General features: G+C 41.4%; 1 protein-coding gene across 1 annotated transcript in view; it reads right to left on the bottom strand.

Moving 5' to 3' along the window:
* KLHL14 (kelch like family member 14) overlaps nucleotides 1-20,490 on the bottom strand; it is a 59,551-nt gene that overhangs the window by 7,955 nt on the left and 31,106 nt on the right. Inside the window, exons 4-5 of the mRNA XM_064706037.1 lie at nucleotides 9,132-9,221; nucleotides 4,573-4,651 (exon numbers count right to left, since the gene is read on the bottom strand). Coding sequence (XP_064562107.1) covers nucleotides 4,573-4,651; nucleotides 9,132-9,221 — 169 coding nt within the window. The remainder of the gene's footprint in view (nucleotides 1-4,572; nucleotides 4,652-9,131; nucleotides 9,222-20,490) is intronic.

A 20,490-nucleotide genomic window follows, 5' to 3' on the forward strand; every position in this document is an offset into this window, starting at 1 on the left:
TTCACAAAATTTGTAGCATCCTTTAACCTTTTGGAGAAATTTTCCTCTTAGTTAAAAGTCTGAGACTGACTGGTGGTTTATAAGTTGGAAGAGAAGTCAGGCAGACACCAAGGGATACAGCCATGGAAACAGCAGGGCTGGCTGGGCATCCAGGGAACAGATTTGATGCATCACTGCCAGTTTCTGACCTTACTTTTTGGATTTGGTGCACACCTGACAGGGCTTCTCACCAGCCAGGGTCACTGGACATCTCCTGTTCACTTCTTTGCTTTCACCCTGCCTGCACATGGGCAACTTGGATGGTGTGGGACAGAACCCCTTTATGAGTGGGGCTGGGAGCTCCACCATAGGGAAGACTTCTGAAAAAAAACTCAGTGGAAATAGCAGGACAGGAATACTGGCAAGTGTCTCCAGATCAACTGATGAATTAAAAAAGACTATTTAATTTATCTTTCAGTGGGCAGATAGAAGCTGATGGCATATTCTGCTCTGCATGGTTGGGCAGCAAATTGCGCATCTATGTTTTTAGCCTGATATTCTATGGAAACAAAGCTAATTTGATTACACTGTACATATACCCATGTCTGACTACTGTTGTCTCTTAAAAAAACCCTTGCTGACTGATTTCACTCTAATTTGACAGAGGCTATAGGTGTTACAGGCAATCAAGTGTGTATAAGCTTTCTGAGAATATGTGATGGGCCAGAGGCAACACAGCCCACAGTTGCCCCAAAAGTAGGAAAAGCTGCAGAGGTCACCTCCTATAAGATATGAGAGTGCCTGCATAGTCAGGTACCCATTTTTCAACCCTCCTGTGTCCAGCAACCACAAAGCACAAAACCAGAGGGTGCCTGTTGTCAGCACTCCCACATCCACTCCTCTGACCTTCTCTGCTGAACCCATTAACAAACTACTCTCAGCATGTTTTGCCTTTTTTTTTTTTGGTCAGGTTTAATAAACAGAGGCAGACACAACTTGCATGCATTATTCTCTTAACTAGGGTTTCACTGACAGTATTCTGTGCATGTACTCCTGGTTTCATCCACACAGTGTCACTATAAGGAGCAAAAATGAAAGCATCAGCATACTTCACTCTTCTGCTTGGATGTGAACATTCACTCAGTAGCTTCTGTCACAAATATTTTAAGCTTTTTGGGTTTTTTTAGTTGACAATGATACAGTGTGTAAGGGCATGCTGTTACAGCATGTAAAGGCATGCTGTCAAGTGATGACTTTTAAACTGCTGTAAAATACGATTCTGATTAAACTGTAATACAGCAATCTTTGCATGACAATGCAAGACACTATCCATTCTAATCAGCTAACTAGAATGTACCTCAGGATCTGAATATGGACAATAAGACAATTATTTTGTGATTTTCCTCAGGACTTGAAAGTACTTGATGTTCACTAGTCTCCTAAATGCTTTTTCTTCACACCCCTTCACCCAACCATCAACCCAACCAACTTCTTTCAAGTATACACATATAAAAGGGAAGATTTTCCTCATGATTTTCATACATGATGAATTTATGCCCTGAAACACCAAACAGATCTACCAGTCTGAAATTTAAATTTACCAGTGCTGCTACTGATTGTCACAGTATCTATACCTGATTTCAGAGTAATTTATAGAGTGCATGCTTTGCTTTTTAAAACATAAATAATCTTAACAGGGGTTGACATTACTATTATTAAAGTCAAAGACAAAAATAAAATGGGAATTTTTTGTATTTCTTTTTCTGTGCCTTTTCTCAGCCTCAAAGAGTACACTGACCTGCTCACTTCCCACTTCCACTTGTGCTTCTTCAGAACTTGGTACAATGCCATGCTTTTAGCTGGTCTTCAAACAAAAATTTTATACTAAGAATATAAGAAAAAGCAAGATGTTTAAAATGCTGTTTTGCTCCACACACCTTGAAAAGCTCTGTGTTGAGCTGGCAAGGTGCAACAGTTCTGCCTGAGGTGTCCAGCTGAGGCTCGCACCTCAAGCTCAGATACAACTGCTACAAAGACTGCTCCTTCAGTAGCCATCATAGTCTAACTGAACTGCTCTCCAAAAACCTTCCTGTTGTTATGGCATCATCAGGCAGATGTGTATTTCCAAAGCTTATGACTCACTTGCTGGTTCTCTAAACAACAAAATCCTGAAAATAGTATGCATTTTTCAAAAACATTTATATTTGGGATGTTCTTTAAGGGAAAAGGAACCAAACTTAGCTTTAAAGAAAATACACTGGCAACATTGAATCTATGATGGGATTAGACTTTTCTTTATAGCTCACACAGCAAAATCAATCAGATATGGATTTTGGCATGTGAGATAAAAGTTTACTTATCAAATATTTAATACAGATTTTTGACTTGAGAATATACTGCCTGTGAATGAGTCCCACATTTACCTGGCAGTCATTTCAAAGGAGCTATTATAGTCTATGCAGCCAATTATTCTCAGACTAAAATTCCTAAATAGGTTTTGACTTGATGGACCATAATGACTCAGAAAAACCCATTTAACAGTCTGTCTTGTCAATGGTGCCTGCATTATGCCAGCAGAGGCAGGGCACGACCCTGTACTCCTTGCAGGGGGAAATTAGCCTGTTGACTTTAATGGGAACTTTATCTCACTAAAGGAAGTAGGAAAGAAAACTGCATAAAAGCTCTCTCTTATTTGCATGATCTTCTACAAACTGGGCCAGTCCATACCACTGAAAGCTGCAATAACTCTGAGGAAGTCATTAGGACTGAGCAAACAAACCATCAAAACATTTTAGAAAGTGAGTGTAAAATCTCTTTTTTCCAACAATAGCCCTAGTGCTTAGGAGCCTTTAAAGAAAAACAAGCCCATGAGCTATGTATCCTGAACAAAAGAGGTGACAATTAAGGTTGTCATAGCAAAGCCCCTTGCAGAAGGAACTATGTATGAGTGGACCATTGTATTCCAGTCCCTCTGCAGGGAGTTCCCTCTGTGGTGTTCATACGTTACAGTTTATTACAGGCAGGAGCGCGGGGCACAGCTGAGTTTTGGCCTCTTGGCTAAAGGCAGCACCAGAGCACAAGGCCAGTCACCGGCTGCATGGTTTTCCAGGGAAACACAACTGGCCAATGTGGAGGTGGGAAAATTCCTACCGCCTCCTTTCTCTGACTCTCAGCTCCCTACTTCTGCTTTCTGAAGTTTGCCAGCCAAATAAACCCAACTGCTCAGCCAGCTGCCAATGCCCCTCAGGAATCTGGCTTGGAGATACCCAGAGGGCCTGATTAGAACTCAGCTCCACAGAAGAGCTCCAGGCTCCATACAAACACCAGCTGGTCTCCTAGTCAGTCTCCCAGCTCAGCAAGGATGACTTGCATGGTGATGCCCACTCTGATGCTCATCTCCTTCCTCCCCCATGCCAACACCTAAACTGGTGGTGACTCACTCTAGGAAGCTGAGCCAGAGGGGAAGGTGTCCCTCTGTTTTAAAGTAAACAATCACAGCTGTGAAGGTTATCCCACAGTGCTGGTGGGAATGAGGGAGAAGGCTAGGTGCTGCCAAAGCAGGGACTTAGGTCAGTCAAACTGAATCTTGAACAAAGGTCCTTCAAAAATTCTGCAAATTGACATTTTACTGCAAATTTGAAAAAACAGTCATATTTCCAAGCATCTCATAAGATACACCTTGAATTGCAACACTGCATTTAATTCAATATATTTCTGACTAACAGACATCTGAATAGTGTAGACAGTCAACCAAAAAAAAGTACTGTAATAGTGGCGTGGAATAAAGAAAGCATTTGTGGGAGACACTGTGAGATCTTTTGTACATGGGATCCATGAGAAGATGGGCATTTTAACTGAAGGAGGAACACTGAATATTTTCTTCGAATAACATTGTAACTTTGGATCTTCTGCCTTTGAGATTCTTCTTACAAAACATGAACAATTCTGTTCAGGTTTATGGAATTTTTTCCTGTGAGGGTGGCATTTGGGATCCACAGTTCAGTTTGCATCACCTTTACAAGTCATTGCTCAAGTCCACATCCACCTTTGCTTTTTGGTACACAGCTAGACTAAAACAGAAGCTACTCTAATATGCATTTACTGACAGCAACTTCACTCAAAGACCACCTAGGATTGAGAGTCCTCTGACAAGTGGAGACGTGTTCAGGAGAGCTTTTCATAGTTGGTATGGTGAAACAGGATGGAGTCAACATGTGAAGGTTTCAGTTCCCTCTAAGATATCTGACTATAATTGCTGCTTGTTTACTGCCAAACTCATCATGACACTTCAGTCAGGGAACATGACAGGACACTATGGAGACTTCAGAAAAATCCTTCAGACCGTACTCAGGCAACCAGTAATTGCATAAAGTCCATGGCTTTTGCATGAGTTAGCACTGCAGGACTTGGCAACTGGAGTTCCAAATTTGGAAAGTTTTAAAAATTAGAAGCAAATGGGACACAACTGCAGGCTGCAGTTTTGTCTGTGCTTTCAATGCTTCTACAGGCCTCCTTATTCCCAGAACTAAGCCAAACCTCAGCTGCCCCTAGGATGAGAAAATAGAAATTGAAAAACACATAGCAGGTTTTTACCTCTCTTGCATGGGTGGAAGTTGTATCCAGCTGTTAAACCTGGGATCGTATCGGCTAACAAAGTTTGTACTGTGTTTCCCTGTAAAGATAGATTATTTTGACACTCAGCTGTTTGTTTCATGTATTTAACATCATGATTGTAATATATATTACATATACTTCACAAGTTGACACCTTTTATGAAGGGTTCCCCCTTTTACAACAATGTATGATTACACTGTGTGTACAGTAATAATTCAACAAATGGGGCACTGCAAGGCTTGAATTAGCAGTCACTAGCAGTAAAAGCAGATAGCGATTATTCTTGGTCTTTGTAATAAGATCTTGAAAATGTGTATTTAAATTTACTTACACAAGCTGTGGTATTTTCACAGCCACAATAAATCACAGCACTAAACAAAATTACTGCCCAAAGAGGGCATTCCCACAATATTTTTATGACTAGAATTTTGTCAGGTAAAAAAATTAAAGAGAGAACACGTTCTATTCTTTCTCCTTATATCCTCTCTGTGTGGAACACAGCAAAAACCCATTGTGCAAATAACCAGGAGCTGCATAAGCCATCAGCATGGGGTATGCAGTGTTTGCACTAGATAGTTTATTCTACCATGTACTTTCAATGTAAGTTAGAAGGAATTACAGATGTGCATCGAAGGGGGAATACACTCTTAAGAGTTTTATTCCAACTCTGTTAGCTAAAATATGAAGCATGAGCAACATACACCAGCTAACTAGCTTCTCCCTGCTGTCAAGCCCAAGAACTGTGTTCATGTCTTCACGATATTAAGATTTCACCTTATTTTACATGCAGATTGACACCAAAGCAAGAAAACTGAAGCAAGAGAATGCATGGCAATTTCCTGTAACACCTGAGACTTCAATAGATGAGCATTTTGAAAACAGAAACCTTTGTTTATGTATGTGTGACTAAAAAATTGAATTAGAGGCTTCACAGGCCAGCAGAACAACCTAACTGCATATGTCACAGTTCTATAAATGGTCACTGGGCATTCTACAAGGTGAATATTTTTGCATCAGACAAGCCTCTGCAGGATTGGCTCGCTTTGCCTGCTTCATTCCACACTTACTTCAGCATGTGTAAATACAGCATCAAGACAGTAGAGAAGAATAACAATACAGCTAGAATTTATAGTAGTAATAATTTAAGTTCATGTTCTACAAGAAAACAGAGAAAGAAACCACACTGACCTCTTCGGAAGTAAACTGATTTCCCAGCCATGTTATAAGCATGTTCTATATGAGGAGGATAAGGCAGAAGACTGATGAATAATGCAGCATTTCCCTTCAAAACCAGCATGGTGCCTAACGAGGACCATGCTGAGTGCCATTCAAAGATAAGACCATCTCAGCACCACCTCAAGACACAGGGTGAGATTCCCCTACTGTAAGGGCAACTGGTCGTTCTGCCACCGGGCTTAGTCAAGTGAGGCTTTGCTTTTGGTCCTTATGTGGATTCCTTTAGTTTACATGGACAATTTAGAAAAAGAGGTATCGAGAGCTATAGATTCAATAAGCAGCAAAACATTAACAGCAAGCTTGAACAGGTTCTAGGTTTCATTGTCTAAGACATTTACTAATCTCTTTGTATTCCAAAAAGCAGGAATTCAAAATAATATAAATATTGATCCTAAGTTTAAAATTCTATTTATTTTTTTTTTAGGTTTTAAGGCTGTTGTATTAAACTACATCCTTCAGAGTTACTGGGACTTCAGTGCTCATTAGTTATACAGCAGCTTGTTCATTGTTGTCATACAGATCTATAGTTTGGCTGCCTAACATGTGTCATACATATACTCACTACAAACACCATGTAGGTAGAAGATTGTAAAGTGCAGGGTAGAAGAAGGGTTTAGTAAGCCTAGACTGGGAGTGCAGGATACAAATCTGGGTCCTTCATAGGAAGGGAGATGAAATCAAACTAGAACAGTCACAGAGAAGAGCTACTATGGCAACAGGAAGAACAGAAAGTTTACCTTATGGCAGGAGACAAAGAACTTGGCCTGTTGCACCTAGAAATACAAAAGCTGAAAGGGGATAGGAGTGCTGCCTGTAATACTTTAGAGGAACAAATCTCCAGGAGGGGAAAAACTGTTAAACTAAAGGCCAGCCTTGGCATGAGAACAATGTGATTTAGACAGTCAAAGAATACATTTTGTTGGGTATCAGAATAAGGCTCCTAGTCATTTAGAGCAATTGGATTGTGTAACAGCTTTCCAAGAGAAGTAGTGGGGGCTGGAAGTCCAACTGCTTTTCAAACGTAGCTAAGAAAATTTACAAAATGGGATTGTATGATGCCTGTGACTGTAGGAAAAGGACTTGGTGACCTACTTAATCTGCCTGATGTAACTGGTTTGACTGCAGTTTAAGTCTGGAGTTCAGTTTGAAAGAGAACTCTATCTATGTTTTGCTTTGCCCATCAGCCAGGAGATTGCACATCTTAGGATGCATCCATTCTGTCAGAACACAGAACTTGGGACGAGCGAACAAAAATCAGGATTAGCAAATCAGGATGATGGCACAAAAGGAGGCAGCTACTGTTCTCTGCTCTTCAGCCATGCTAGAAGGTGACGGCTCTGAAGGTTATGAAGGTTGGTCTTAAATCCATGCCTGTGTTGTGCACCCTGCTTTCATCAGTGTTTACTCATGCAAGAACCCCTTGTGACTGGAAAGGCATAGCTACTGGAGGATGTAAAAAACTGAGAAAAAATGTCTCCCATACTTTGTGGGTTGTCAGCAAGTCAGTGGAGCATGAAGGAGGCATGAGCACTCCTTGGGGTCCATGCAGTTTCTCAAGAACCAGATGGTCTGATGGCTAAAGCAATGCCTTACCGTTGCCACCATCTCTAATATAACTCTTTACATTGGAAAAAACACCTGGAACAGTCTAATTTGAAGCAGAAGCTTTGTAAAGCCTTGGCAAGATGAATCCAAGTAGGCCCATCTGAAGTCCCTCCTCTGCTCTGAGGATAGCACACAAGGGCCTTCACATAAATTCAAGTGGGCATGCGTGGGCTGCCCCCATGTAGCTGCACATTTAGAGCAAAATGGTTACAAGAAAGAATATGCCCAGCAGAGGATGTTGTTTATGATTTCAGGTTCACTTTCAGTGACAAGATCCATTTGATAAAGAGATCAGTACAACAATGCTCATACCTTTGTTATGGCTATCTTCTCTATGGAAAAAATCCCAGCACTGGCATTCACAGGTCAGGGAAATTGGAAGATGTCTTCATCAACATCTTCACTCCAGTTGACCCAGATCTAGGCAATCTCAGGCCTTGGGTATTATTCATCTCACAAACAACTGTGTTTGACTCCTATCTCCGATGCAAGATATGCACCCCTTCTACCATCTCTCCATCACCTTGCAAGTCAGTTTCCACATCTTCAAAATGTGGGTAATTACACTTCTTTTCTTTTACCCTTCATGTCACATGGCCATTTAATTATAAACTGTCTGGAACAAGGTCTGCCTGTCCATATGCCTACCACCAAATACAACAGGGGTCCTCACTGGATGGATATGGCCAACGATCCTAAAAGAAATTTTCATTAGTGATGCGCTGCGCTGTCTCCTGCTTCTAATTAAAGACATTCAGCAATATTTAACAACAGAACTGAGAGGCCCTTCTCCTAAGACATATAGTGATATTCTTAACTACACCAGAAACATGCTTATAGGGTGGCCTGGATTGTTTGTCTCAGGTTTTAGGGAGTGAACAGATGTAACAATTTTCTATAATTTGGTTTGGTGCAGATGCTGAAATGGGGCATTCACAATAAAATATATGCAGTATATGTAATTTCAGCTGGATCCTCTGGTGTTTTAAAGTAAAGATGTGTACCTGCAAGCTGTTTTATGGTTTCTCAGTCATAATTATCTCTGTTACACAGACTGCTACAACTACAACTCTTTCTTCATGTGCAAGCTTTTTAACAGTGTCTTGACAATTCTGTGAATTTTGCAAGGCATGGTATTCTCCTTTTGCTTTGCTCAGAAGCCTGTTAAATTGTTTAATTTCTCTTTGCGGTAAATTTATGAAGTAATCAAATGAAAGAAGGTAGCAGCAGATAATCTATATGAGAAGCTCTTGCACAAGACTGAAAAAAGGATCAGTTTAAGAATCTCAAAGTCTAGATAATTAACACATTAACAACTTGAGCTGCGAGTATCTTGTTTGACAATAGAAAAGAAGCATTCATCTACTGCAATTGCATTATTATATTATGACTGGAAGGAGCCTGGAAATGAAGGTTAAAATTCTTAACAGCTGCTGCCTGGTGCATGCACTTGAAAGAGTCTGTTCTGCTGCCTGTGGCATTTCTCAAGGGATGTGGGAGCTGATGAATGACAGAGATGCTAATGCTAAAGTACCAAATATTTATTACATCAATACCAAAGAGTAGCCTTTTCTAGGTTCAACAATTAGGCTGAAGGTCCTCAAAATCCCTTGCTAATCACTACACCAGCTGACCTGGCAGCCAGGGAGGCACAGGAAGGCAGATGCTCCCTTTGCCTTTTAGTATTCTGTACATACCATTAGGGTTCCACTGGTCTTCTCCTCCCAGCACGAACAAGAAGTTTTCCACTTCCACGACGCAGTGATGGGCACTGTTGTATGGCATAACTGCAAACAAAGCAAGAATTCCTTGTCAGCTCAGGACACTGATTTTATCAAATATTTCCTCTTTACCATCTGTACGAAATAATATGAGAATGTCACCCCAGGCATGTATGAACACTGACTTTAGCAGCAGACAAAGCCACTTATTAGTAAACTTATGCATTCAATGTTGCAAATAATTAAGGAAAAAATCAGGAATTCCGGTCCCTCAGTGCCCCCTCACCTGCCCAAGTACCATACATGCTGATCCAAAAATAACTTGTAAAAGGGAAGTTGCATGATATTTCCCTGAAAATAACCAGATGCTAGGAATCCTAGTATGCTAGAAAACATTAAAAAAACCTCAGCCATGCTTTGTTCTGCTGGTAATGTTTCCACAAGAAGAGTCAGTATGTTCAGTAGCTTTCTATTACACAGCAATGAACAAGCTGCATTTCCATACAGTTTTAAGTTTTTAAATTAAGGTCCTGCTGATTTAATGCCTTTTCCAAATGTATATGCTTAATTTCCTGTACAATGTCATTAGCAGCACGATCACACATCTTCTATTCATCTAATCAGGAAGCCCTTTGTTAACAAAGATCAAAACTGTGGCATTAGGTTTACAACATCCCTTTTTTAGGGGGGGAGAGGTATCATGATTACTATGGACCAGCTACAGATGCAAACATCTATTTCTTAATATTTACTTTTTCCACTGCAAATGGTAAAATGCGAAAACAAGGATTACATAGCACAGATATTACTGCAGTGTGCCATATCCACTTTAATGATATTATATACCCACTTATGATATTATATGGAAAATGCAAACTTATACAGCATTAGTTACTATACCACATAGAGTAGTTTTGGCCCAGTGGCACCAGTAGGAAAAATGATGTCCTTGTTCAGCTCATCATATGGGCACCTTAAATCTAGGTGAGGACAAATGGGGAGGTGATGTGCATGTACAGGCAGGGAACTTATTGCTTGACACGGATCAACAGAGCACTTAGGAAACCAGTGCAGTGGGAAATCAATATGACTCAGGGCCAGCTCTTACTTTGTGCTCTTTTGCCAATGCCAAAAAAAAAAAAAAAAAAGAGAGGCAGCCTATCTCACACTTGGATTATTTTGGGTGATATATCTCTCATTTCATTTGTTTTATTATCTTTTATTTTTCTCAGAATGCAGTTGTGCAGTATAGCATATGCAAATAATAATAAGAAGAAATATCCACAGCTTTGCTATTTAGGACATATTTTCTTAAAGATCAAGTGGGCTCATTTCAGCTTCTTACTGAAGTTTTTGCCTAGGCAATGATGAATAAATAAGGTATGTTTTTAGTTTCTAGTAAGGTCGAATATCTTTTTCATAGTCTGTGCTCTTACAAGTCATGTAAGTGAAGCAGTTCTCAAATTAGGCAGCCAGGTACAGTGAAAGTTCATTAATTAAGGTTATTTGTTACTGATTCAATTTATATTAACTGGGAGCTAATCCCACTGCAAAAGATTTTTATACTACCTAGAGATTCCTACAGTATGATGAAAGAATGAAGTCTGTTTCTGCTGTCTTTTGAGACACCATATCATCATTATCTCACTCTTTATTCTTAGACATTTTCCTATTTTAATCTCTCTCAAAACCACAGAACTTTTCTTGATTTTGTAGATGCTTTTAGTAAATAAAGAATTTTGTCTCTCATGAGAAATTTGCTGCCTTTCTTAGATGTTTTTTGAGACCCTTTCTCTCAAGAAGAGACTCCCCAGGATCAGTCTGTAAGAGCTTTAAGTTTTAAGTAATACAGTGCTGTATTATGGTTTCCAATTAGGTCCAAGATACTGGTTGCACCCTCAACCTCTTCTATGGGTCAGTCTGAAGAACTCCAGAATTTGTAGGAAAAACTGTCTGCAGGCAGCACACATGCATATTTTTTTCCATTGTATTTTCACTTTTGCAAAAATTTGTTTATTTATCCACCATATTGACAAAAACACAATCAGCAGAGGAAAAAATTCTGCTTTAAGCTTTTCTGCTGTTACCATGCATATAAGGTATGCAGAAAGACTCCCATAATTATTATGATAATTAAACCTTGAAAACTAATGGCTTAATCCTGGCTCCTACTGAAATTGATGGCAACATTCCCACTGATACAGGATTGGGCCCAAACAACCCAAACTACCGTCCATAACTCACAGGAAAGCTAAAAGGAGGCTTGCCTTAGAAAGAAGGGCAGTATTTGGCCTTCAGAAAGAAAGGTGACTGCAATAAAACACTGCAGACCTTTACTGTGACCTTTGTTTCTCTCAGAGCTTTGGGGAAAACTGTTCTTAGTCTCATGAATCTACCCATGGGACTGAGGGGAGCTGGACAAAACAGGGAGAACGGAGCAGCAGTGTGGACATCTAAGAGAGAAGGGACTCTAACTGAGAAATCAACCACCTCACAGTCTTTCTCCTTGACCCCTCACAACTGGGAGTTATAGACAGAAATCAAAAGAACAATTTCTTTTTTTTTTTTTTGTTATAAAATATCCCTTGAGAGCACAGAAAACTTGCACTAAAAACCATGATTCTTGTGAATATACACCCAGATAGGACCTAACTTTCATAGACAACAGTCAAAATTACATGGCAATGGGCATGTTAAATTCAGTACCTGGTAGTAGCAATCTTCTCAAACTCACTGGGCTTGCCAGGGTGTAACAGGAAGAATTTGGCCCATCACAAAGTCTGGCCAAGCTGCTGCTTTCAATAATTTTATATGAGCCTTGGTCTGCTGTTTGGCTTTAATAGTGTGAAAATCCCATCTTCTCATTTTTTTATCTCAACTCATTGGAACACCTGCCTGCCCCACAGAAAGGGTATTTGAAGAGAAGTTTGTACGCCACGCTCAAACACAGCCCTGCATGAGTTTTTAGCGTGTCAGTCAGTGAGTTAGAGGGAAAGGGTAAGGAGAAGCTAATCAGGATGAAATGAGATTAAAGGCTGTCTAATTTTACAGCAACTGTGATCCATCAGCCACTGTGAAAGTGACAGTGGAAATGAATGATGGAGACAGACAGGTGGGGCTGTACATTTCACTGATTTATCCTCAAATGCACTGGGCCTTATTTTATTGAGTGAACATGACCGCATTTATCATGACTGTCATCTAAACCCACTTCCCTCCATTTAAAAAGGTCACTTTACTAGGAGGGAGTAGGATAGAGGCACTTTCAAAACAGATTTAAAATTTAATAACACATGTTTATAAAACCCTGGGCAAAAATTCTTAACTTTATTAAAGACCGATTTAAAAAGAAGGCGAAAACACTGTTAAAAAGAGGAGAAGATAAAAAAAGCCATGGCCATCTGAGAAACACGCCAAGGTGATGGGTGCCAGGGAAATACATGAGATAGACAGATATAAATAGAGTAGTTGCAGTGGGCAGAAATCACCTCTCCTAAGCCCCTCACACACATTTCCCAAAGCTCAGGATGCCCATGCTTTCCTGCACCAAGAGCACAAACAGGTGCAAACAGCCCTGCTGAAGACAGCACTCCCTCCAGCCTCCTTCCCTTTCACTGATGTATGATTGGTAGGAGACACCTGGTAAGGTGGGAGGAAATTTCTCAGGTACAGATCTGTAACATGCAAAGCTGTCTAGGTCAAAACCAAATGGAAGACTTATACTTGAGAATGATCTGGAAGGCAGTGGAGTCCAAGACTGCAGTGGTATTTGCTAAGAAATACTTCACTACACAAACATCACTGACATTGTGCAGGAGGTGACACTCAGTTGTTCTTCAGATACAGATGAGGAGGAAGACACAGCAGCACTGCATATTAGGATAGATATCCCAAGAAGAAATTTCTCACATATGCCAAAGCTCATGCTACTAACAAAAAGTAGCTTTGGGACAATGTTCTGGGACAATGTACTGTCAAAATCAGAGACTACAGGTTATAGCCAAATGCTCATGAAATTAAACACTCTCAACTATGAAGCCTGTGAGGTCAACCAGATGCAATGATGCTTCAAAGGCACCTCCATGATACACCTCATGCACCTAACAAGCAACAACGTGTGCTCTTTGTCTTACCCAGTTTTGCTTAGTTTCTGCCAATTATTGCACATTTAGGAAACAGCATCTGGTTGTTCTCCACAAATTAATCAAAGGGTCATCAGTTCCTCCGCCTCCTTACACCTTTCCCCATCTATTGTCACTTCAACACTAACTACCAGGGAAAAAGGGAAAACTAGAATAGCACTTCTCAAGACAGAAGGAGAATGAGCTCAGGTCCCAGGAGATCTGAAATCTGTGATACAGGCTATACTGATTCCTCTGCTCTGCTAAAAATTCCTTCCAGAAATTCTACTTGATTCCTCTACTCAAAAAAAAAAAAAAAAAAAAACCCAAAATCCAATACCAAAACCAACCAAAAAAACAACCAAAAAACCCACAAAACCCCCCCAATCCCTAACCAACCAAAAAAACCCCCAAAATCAAACCACAACAACAAAAACCCCCAACACCACAGATTTTTCACTGCCCTGAAGCAGTCAGCTGCTTGAGATACAGGAGGTACTGTAAGGAAAGCCAAGAAATCTCTTCCTCAACTGCTGCACAGCTTGAGCATAGCCCCTTCAAGACTCAGTACACACCAAGAAGTCATGCTCAGCATCTCTAATGACCTGTGCAGATGACGCAAGAGAGTGTTTCCAGAACAAAGATGTCATTATCAGAGGACATATGGATTCAATAATGACCTTCCACACTATTAACAGCCTATCCTATTGACTACATAATATTCAACTACAGCTTCATGAAAACTGGTTATTTCCATGGCTCTGAAGAGGGCAGTGCAATGAGAGATGTCTCTTTCTAGCACAGAAGGCACCCACAGACTCACTTTAGGACACTGTGATTTGCTCATGGCAGAGACACAATATTCATGCAGAGACACAATATTCATTTCATTCCCAATGCTATCAGCAAAATGCTGGGCAGACCACAGCTGGTCCAATTATTTCCTGAGAACAAAATATCAGATACTGTTCACCTTTCCGCGTTTCATACATCATTTGCAGAAAGACTACGCATTTATTACAGAATGTTACTTGCTATTTCTCACCAAGGAGGTTATATAAATAAACACTACGATTCCTCTGTGAATTGTTCTCTTCAATTGTTTGTTATTTAATAACTGTGGGGAAAGACTGACCACAACAAGTATGAAATTCTAGCCTCAGTGAACATGGTGGTAGTTTTAAAGACATCAGATATTCATCCATGGGTATTTTCTGTTCAAAAGATAATGAAAGAAAGTTAAGAGAATGATCAACATAGATAGAAAATACCCCTGTTAATATTCCTGGCCAAACTTCATTCTGTCACCTCAAATTAACGGAAATACATGCAAAATGTTTTTTTCTGGTAACATACCAATGCCAGCCTTGAGTCAGAGCTCAGCTCACTGGGGGAAGGCTGGGACCATCCAACAGCAATTACCATAAGCAGAAAGTCTTATGATGAAGCACTGTGCCTCGAAGTCACCTTTGAGGGATTGTAACTGATACAGCTCTGGTCCAGCTGCACCACTGAGAACATCATCAGCTCAACTGGAAACCTCACCACCTCTTCCTTCCCATGCCAGCTTTGTGGCAACTTCATTCAAGCCATCACAAGTAGGATGGGCACAGAGCTGCTGAGTCCATCTAGGATACACTCCATACTTCTACTGAGGCTACAGGATAACATAAGCACCAAGAAAGAGTTACCTAAGTAGATCAAAGTCCATTCACAACACAGTGAATGATAGTTCATGTGAATTACGGTATTTCTCATTGTGAAGATATTTCTTAACAATTTTCTTTTTCATTCAACTGTCAAGAGTTATTCTTTTATACATTCAGCCAGGATTTTTTAACACCAGCCAGGTTTTCTCAGAGGTCAGGGAGTTCCTTGGTTTAGTTGTTTTAGTGAGCTAAAATTTTCATATGTGAGCCTCTAAAACAAGACACTTAAAGTCATGCTGACACAACAGATCAGGCAAACATAACATCAGGAATAGCTGGGATGCTCGGCTCCCTCCTGAGATAAATTGTTTAAAGTTACTTGGACACAAGTTCTGAGTACAGACCTGTCTGTTTCTGCAGGTGAAATTCATCCTATGTGGGAGAATGGTCTATTGGGTTTTCAGCTACACAAACATTTGCCAGCTTGCACGGACCAATTTTATGCACACATTTTCAAAGCTGCAGGCACCCATTTGGATTTCATTTGAATAAAGCTGTCTACTTGGATCAACAGTGTTTAAATAAGGTAGATAAATACTGCATTCCCACTTTAAGAACTGATATTCCTGTATGAAAAACCTGACACTGTCTTCCCCATAGAAAATCTATGCACACTCTGCTGTGTTCCATGCTGCCTTCCCCATGGGAATGACTCTGCAGCTGAGCTGCTGATGCAGGTCTGAGAAGCTCTTATAAGTGAACACACCAAAAATGTTGGCACAACTTGGAGCAGAGAGTGTAATGCATGGTCCTGTGGAAAGGTCCAAAGTGATAATTTTTCTTGTTTTATTACTCCCTGCTTACCCACCTACCTGCTGAAGGTTGCCCCTCACCATCCAGATGCCCCATGGATTTCCAGAGAGCATTTATCAAGGGACACTTGTCCACCACCATGAGTTATGCAATGCTACCCCAGTGATGGCTGCCCCCCAGTAGAATATCTTGTGTACCTACCCAAGCCTGGGTTTACAATCGCTGAAGTGGAGCCCAACATGTATTCCTGGGAAATGACATCTCGTCACATCATAACAGTCTCATGATGTGACATTTTGCACAACAAAAGCTTCTCATGGACGAAATGATGAACAGTCCCTGATGGGAGAAAACCACTGCAGAGTTGCCAGAATGCTCTGGAAAGAAATACTATTTTGTCCCAGCGGGGGCTTTCAGATTCTCCAAGATGTCAGCTCAAGGACATGCATTCCCTTCTCCAACAGTGCCACAGGGCAGAACACTGTAACCAGGAGTGGTGTATTAATGCCCAACTCCTTGTGACTGGTCAGGTATTCATTTATGGCCCAATTTCTATCTGACCTTGAGATGCACACATTCTCCTGGTCTCCTCTGAAGGCAACCTTCCAAGCCCAGAACAACCACAGCCCCTCTTTGTGTTTCCCTGGTTGGATCCTTTTGATGCTCCTTGGGGATCCATGTCTTTAAAGGCATTCATCACATGCAGCAATATCTGACTTGGCCCCTACCACCCTAAGTCTTCCACAATCTTCTCTCTCAGTCTCACTACTCTGCTCTCAGCTCTTGACTGACATACAATTTTAGAGTTACGTTTCTTCCCACTAACTCTCGAAGTCATTCCTAGGAAATAAAAATGTGATTTTCCATTTGGAAATCTCTACATGGAGAAAGGATACACCTATATTTCACCCTATTAAAAAAGCAGTTTTGATACACCTAAGTTCATTCATAACAGATGAAATGGAATTCACTGCTAAAATTCACTGCTACAGATTTTTCAAGTTTTCACTTTAAATACTTCAACATTTGCAAATGAAAGCTTTTTTTATCATAAAGTCCAGCCTATACCTAAAGCACTAGACCTAAAGCAGAGGATGGTGGAAGGATCTGTCCAATGCCTGCCACCTGGAAAAATGTCTTCCTTTCCCAGAAGACATCTACTTCATATGAGTGTCTGAAGAAAAGCCTGAAAGTCCAATATGCCTAACTTCCAGCATGCCCAATCACCGTACGTAGAAGCAGGACTGTCCACAGTTGTCTATCAGTATCTAGACAAATACAAATACAGAAGGAAACACAGGAATTGAACCACATAAATTAGGTAGCACCAAAGACTGCTTTCTCCAATACAAACAGGGTAGAAATGTTTTTCTCCTAGATAGCTCTCCACATCTGAGGTTCTAAGGGAGAGACAGACTCACAGAAAATTTTCAAATTCAGGGCAGGAAATTACCTAGGCAGCAAAACCACAAACGTAAATCTATACACAGAAGACAAGATGAGAATGTACAGCTGGAAAAAAAATCCATTAATAGATGTGGACTAAAATTATGCTAATTCTCTTCTGCTTTGTATGAAAACAGTACTGTTTAATATTTTTATAAAAAAGCAGTTGTGAAAAATGTGTTGTGATGCCTACTCATAACAATCCCAAAACTCCACTCCATGTAAGTACTCATACCCCTGTGTTTTCAAAAACCTTTTGTGGAATTATGAAGCATCCAGTCAGGAAACAGACTGAAAACCACGTTTCTCAAAACTGAATACCACGGTGAGTATCATAGCATGAGTGGCTGCTATTTAAATCAAGAGGTGTCAAAATTCATGGGCTGAACCACATTCACACAGAATCACAAATAATTCACAAATCACACACTGGTGCATGGCTGTGGGCTGCTGACAAACAGCATAAAAGGTCATGTTAATTCAAATCACTGGCCATGCTGGCACTGCTGGATTCAACACAGACAGCAGACTAAAGTAAAGCTGTTGTGATCAATCCCTGAGACTTAAAATATACCTAACGGTGTATTTTATAATATAAAAATATATTTAATATAAGTATCCTCAAACAGCTTGCATCTTTTGTTGAAGACATTTATTTTGCAAAGAGAATTGTTCAGGAAGGTATAATTTTCAGTTATTTAGGTGAAGGAAAGCGAGGACAGAGACAGAGTCTGCATGAACAAAACTGAGACTCACTGTGCTAGTAAACGTGGCTTGGAGCAGGTTCTGGTGGAAACTGAACTGAAGAAGGAGTGAAATGGAAAAGGGGCAAGGATGGATCAGGACAGGTCAGAGGGGACACAGCAAAAGTACTGGGTGTGAAGGAAGGGACAGCAAAATCTGCAAACACAGCAGCACATACTGATCCAGAACTCTGAGTCCTGCAGTCTTCACATTCCTCTGCTGTCAGCACATCTGGGTGGAACCCAGTCATGTTTACACCCCCTGGCTTCCAGGAGAACCTTCCTGAAGGTCCAGGCCCATGCACACCAGAGGTCTGTGGAAACTGCCACTGCAGAAAACACTTCAGCCCCTTCTTGTCTCATGATCCATCATTCTTTGTGATGGCCTGTGCACACATGAAGCCAACAAATAAACAATCGAGAAAACACATTATTTTTTAAGGTGCATTGAATTTAATTCTGATCTGTTCCCCACCAGGCTTCCCTGCCAGGCCCCACAAATTGGAGTGAGCAGGAGTGTGAAGCCACAAGAAGAAGTGAAGGACTGATGTATTAACAGCAGCACCAGTTTAGATCAGCTTGTAATGGCTGTGAAACTACAACCTCAGCACATAATACCAAGCCATTGAAATGGTTTAACCCAGGGTTGCTGTGGCCCTGTCCCTCTGACAGCCCAGGCAATCCAGAGCCCCCCAGTGAGTCCTTTCAAAGCAAGAACCCGGCAGAAAAATGATCCTGAAAAGAAGAAAGTGTATTTTCATTTCAGTTTAAGCTGTTCATTTTCTACAGCTACCCATTTCTCCTGTTCTGAGAACACTGGTTACCTGTGCTTCATTTTCAGAGCCTGATTTGATGCCTGATATGCAGGAGCACTCTGTGCTCACTGCTGTAACACAAGTAGGTGGGAGAGGCCACCTGGAAACCATGGTGTGAGTGGTCTTAAAACAGGCACCCCAAAATAAAGGACACCTTTTACTTTAATCACATTGCACCTCTGTTCCTCATCTGCAAAACAGGAACGATGATAGACCATGCTCCTCACAAAGAGGATGGTACAAAAATGAATACAATGAATGCCCACGAAGAAGTTGTTGTGAAGTCTGTGAAGAAAACCTTGTGAAAAGATTCCATCTTCTGAAGAGTATTTCAGAAGCATGTGACAGACAGGATCTACTTGCTGAACACCAGCGGAGAAATACTGTGAGCAGAAATTCAGCACAGTTCCTTCTGTGCACCGATGTGTGACAAAGAATAGTGTGTGATATCACTGGAGATTTTATCTTAGTGCTTATGCAAACAGAGGGCGAATTAAGGTTGCAGAGGCAGCTTAATTCTCACATTTCTTAACTCCAGTGGGTTTAGTATCGTCGAGTGTCTAACACTCTTTCCAAACTGGGTGCAAGTCCCTCGGTGCATGCTTCACCCGGCTCTGACAGACACTAACACCTTCCTGCTGCTTCGGCATCTCCGCATCATCCTCGCAGGTGTCGCGGAGTCCGAAGCCTACGAAGCCCATGGCCGGAGCTGCAGGAGCCTTCCTCCTCCTCCTCCTCCTGCTGCTCCTGCTCTCCCTCCCTGACTGCCGCATTTCCCTCCCGCCGGCAGTGCGAGGCTAGGCCGCTAGATGGGGCGCGGCGTGCCCGGCTCCCCCTCCCCGGAGAGAGGCGCTTCAGTCAGCTTTTGGCTTCAGGTTCTACAGCCAACCAAAAAACAAAAGAGGTGAAACGCAGCACAAAAAAAGGCCTAGCCAGCTTCCTCCCAAGCAGTTCACTTCTGCTTGTTCCTCGTGTTCGGCGTGAAAGGGAAGAAATCAAACGGAGTACACGAACGCCCGGGAATGCTCGGTGCGCCGATGCTGGCGGATGCGGAGCTGCCGCTGCCTGCAATGGGCACGGCAGGTGCTCAGGCTTTGGCACGGCTATCAGTCATACCTGCTTTGCCTCGTCTTGTCTCAGCTCCTCGAACCCAGACTGCGCAAGGATCAGTCAGCGATTTCCCTGGCACACATCTGCTTTTTCTACTCCAGTCCCAGTGAAACACAGCGGGCACGGTTCCCGTCCCCGCCAATACTCCGCCAAACCTCTCTCCCTCTCACTCTCAGTAATGATCTGGAAGCTGGGTGAAAACAACGTGCTCGCTTTTAGCAGAGAGCATGCTTCCTCACTACAGGGGTAAGGAAGAGGAAAGAGGACGTGAGGAAACGGTGACACAAAAAGATAACTACAGAATTAAAGGAAAAAAATCCTTTACAAAAGAGTCAGTCCTTTCCAATGGGAAGACAGCACTTTTCTCAGTTAGTCCCCAACTGAACTGCATAATGGTAGCCAGATTACAGCTCTCTTCTCATCTTCCCAAAGAATGATCTTTTGGAGAAGGTGTGATGAAGCTGAAGCTGTCTAGTCCATCCAGGAAGGAGAGAAGGGACTTACATTTACCTGCATTACCATCCACCAATGCTGTATTATGCCTTCTCTCACTCTTCCCCAACAGCCTACAAGATGAATTGTCCCTCTGAAGGCACCATCCGTCCCAATAACAATACTTATATTAAACCTGTATATAA

The sequence above is a fragment of the Zonotrichia leucophrys genome, chromosome 2 (genome assembly GCF_028769735.1).
Source record: "Zonotrichia leucophrys gambelii isolate GWCS_2022_RI chromosome 2, RI_Zleu_2.0, whole genome shotgun sequence".
Taxonomy (NCBI): domain Eukaryota; kingdom Metazoa; phylum Chordata; class Aves; order Passeriformes; family Passerellidae; genus Zonotrichia; species Zonotrichia leucophrys.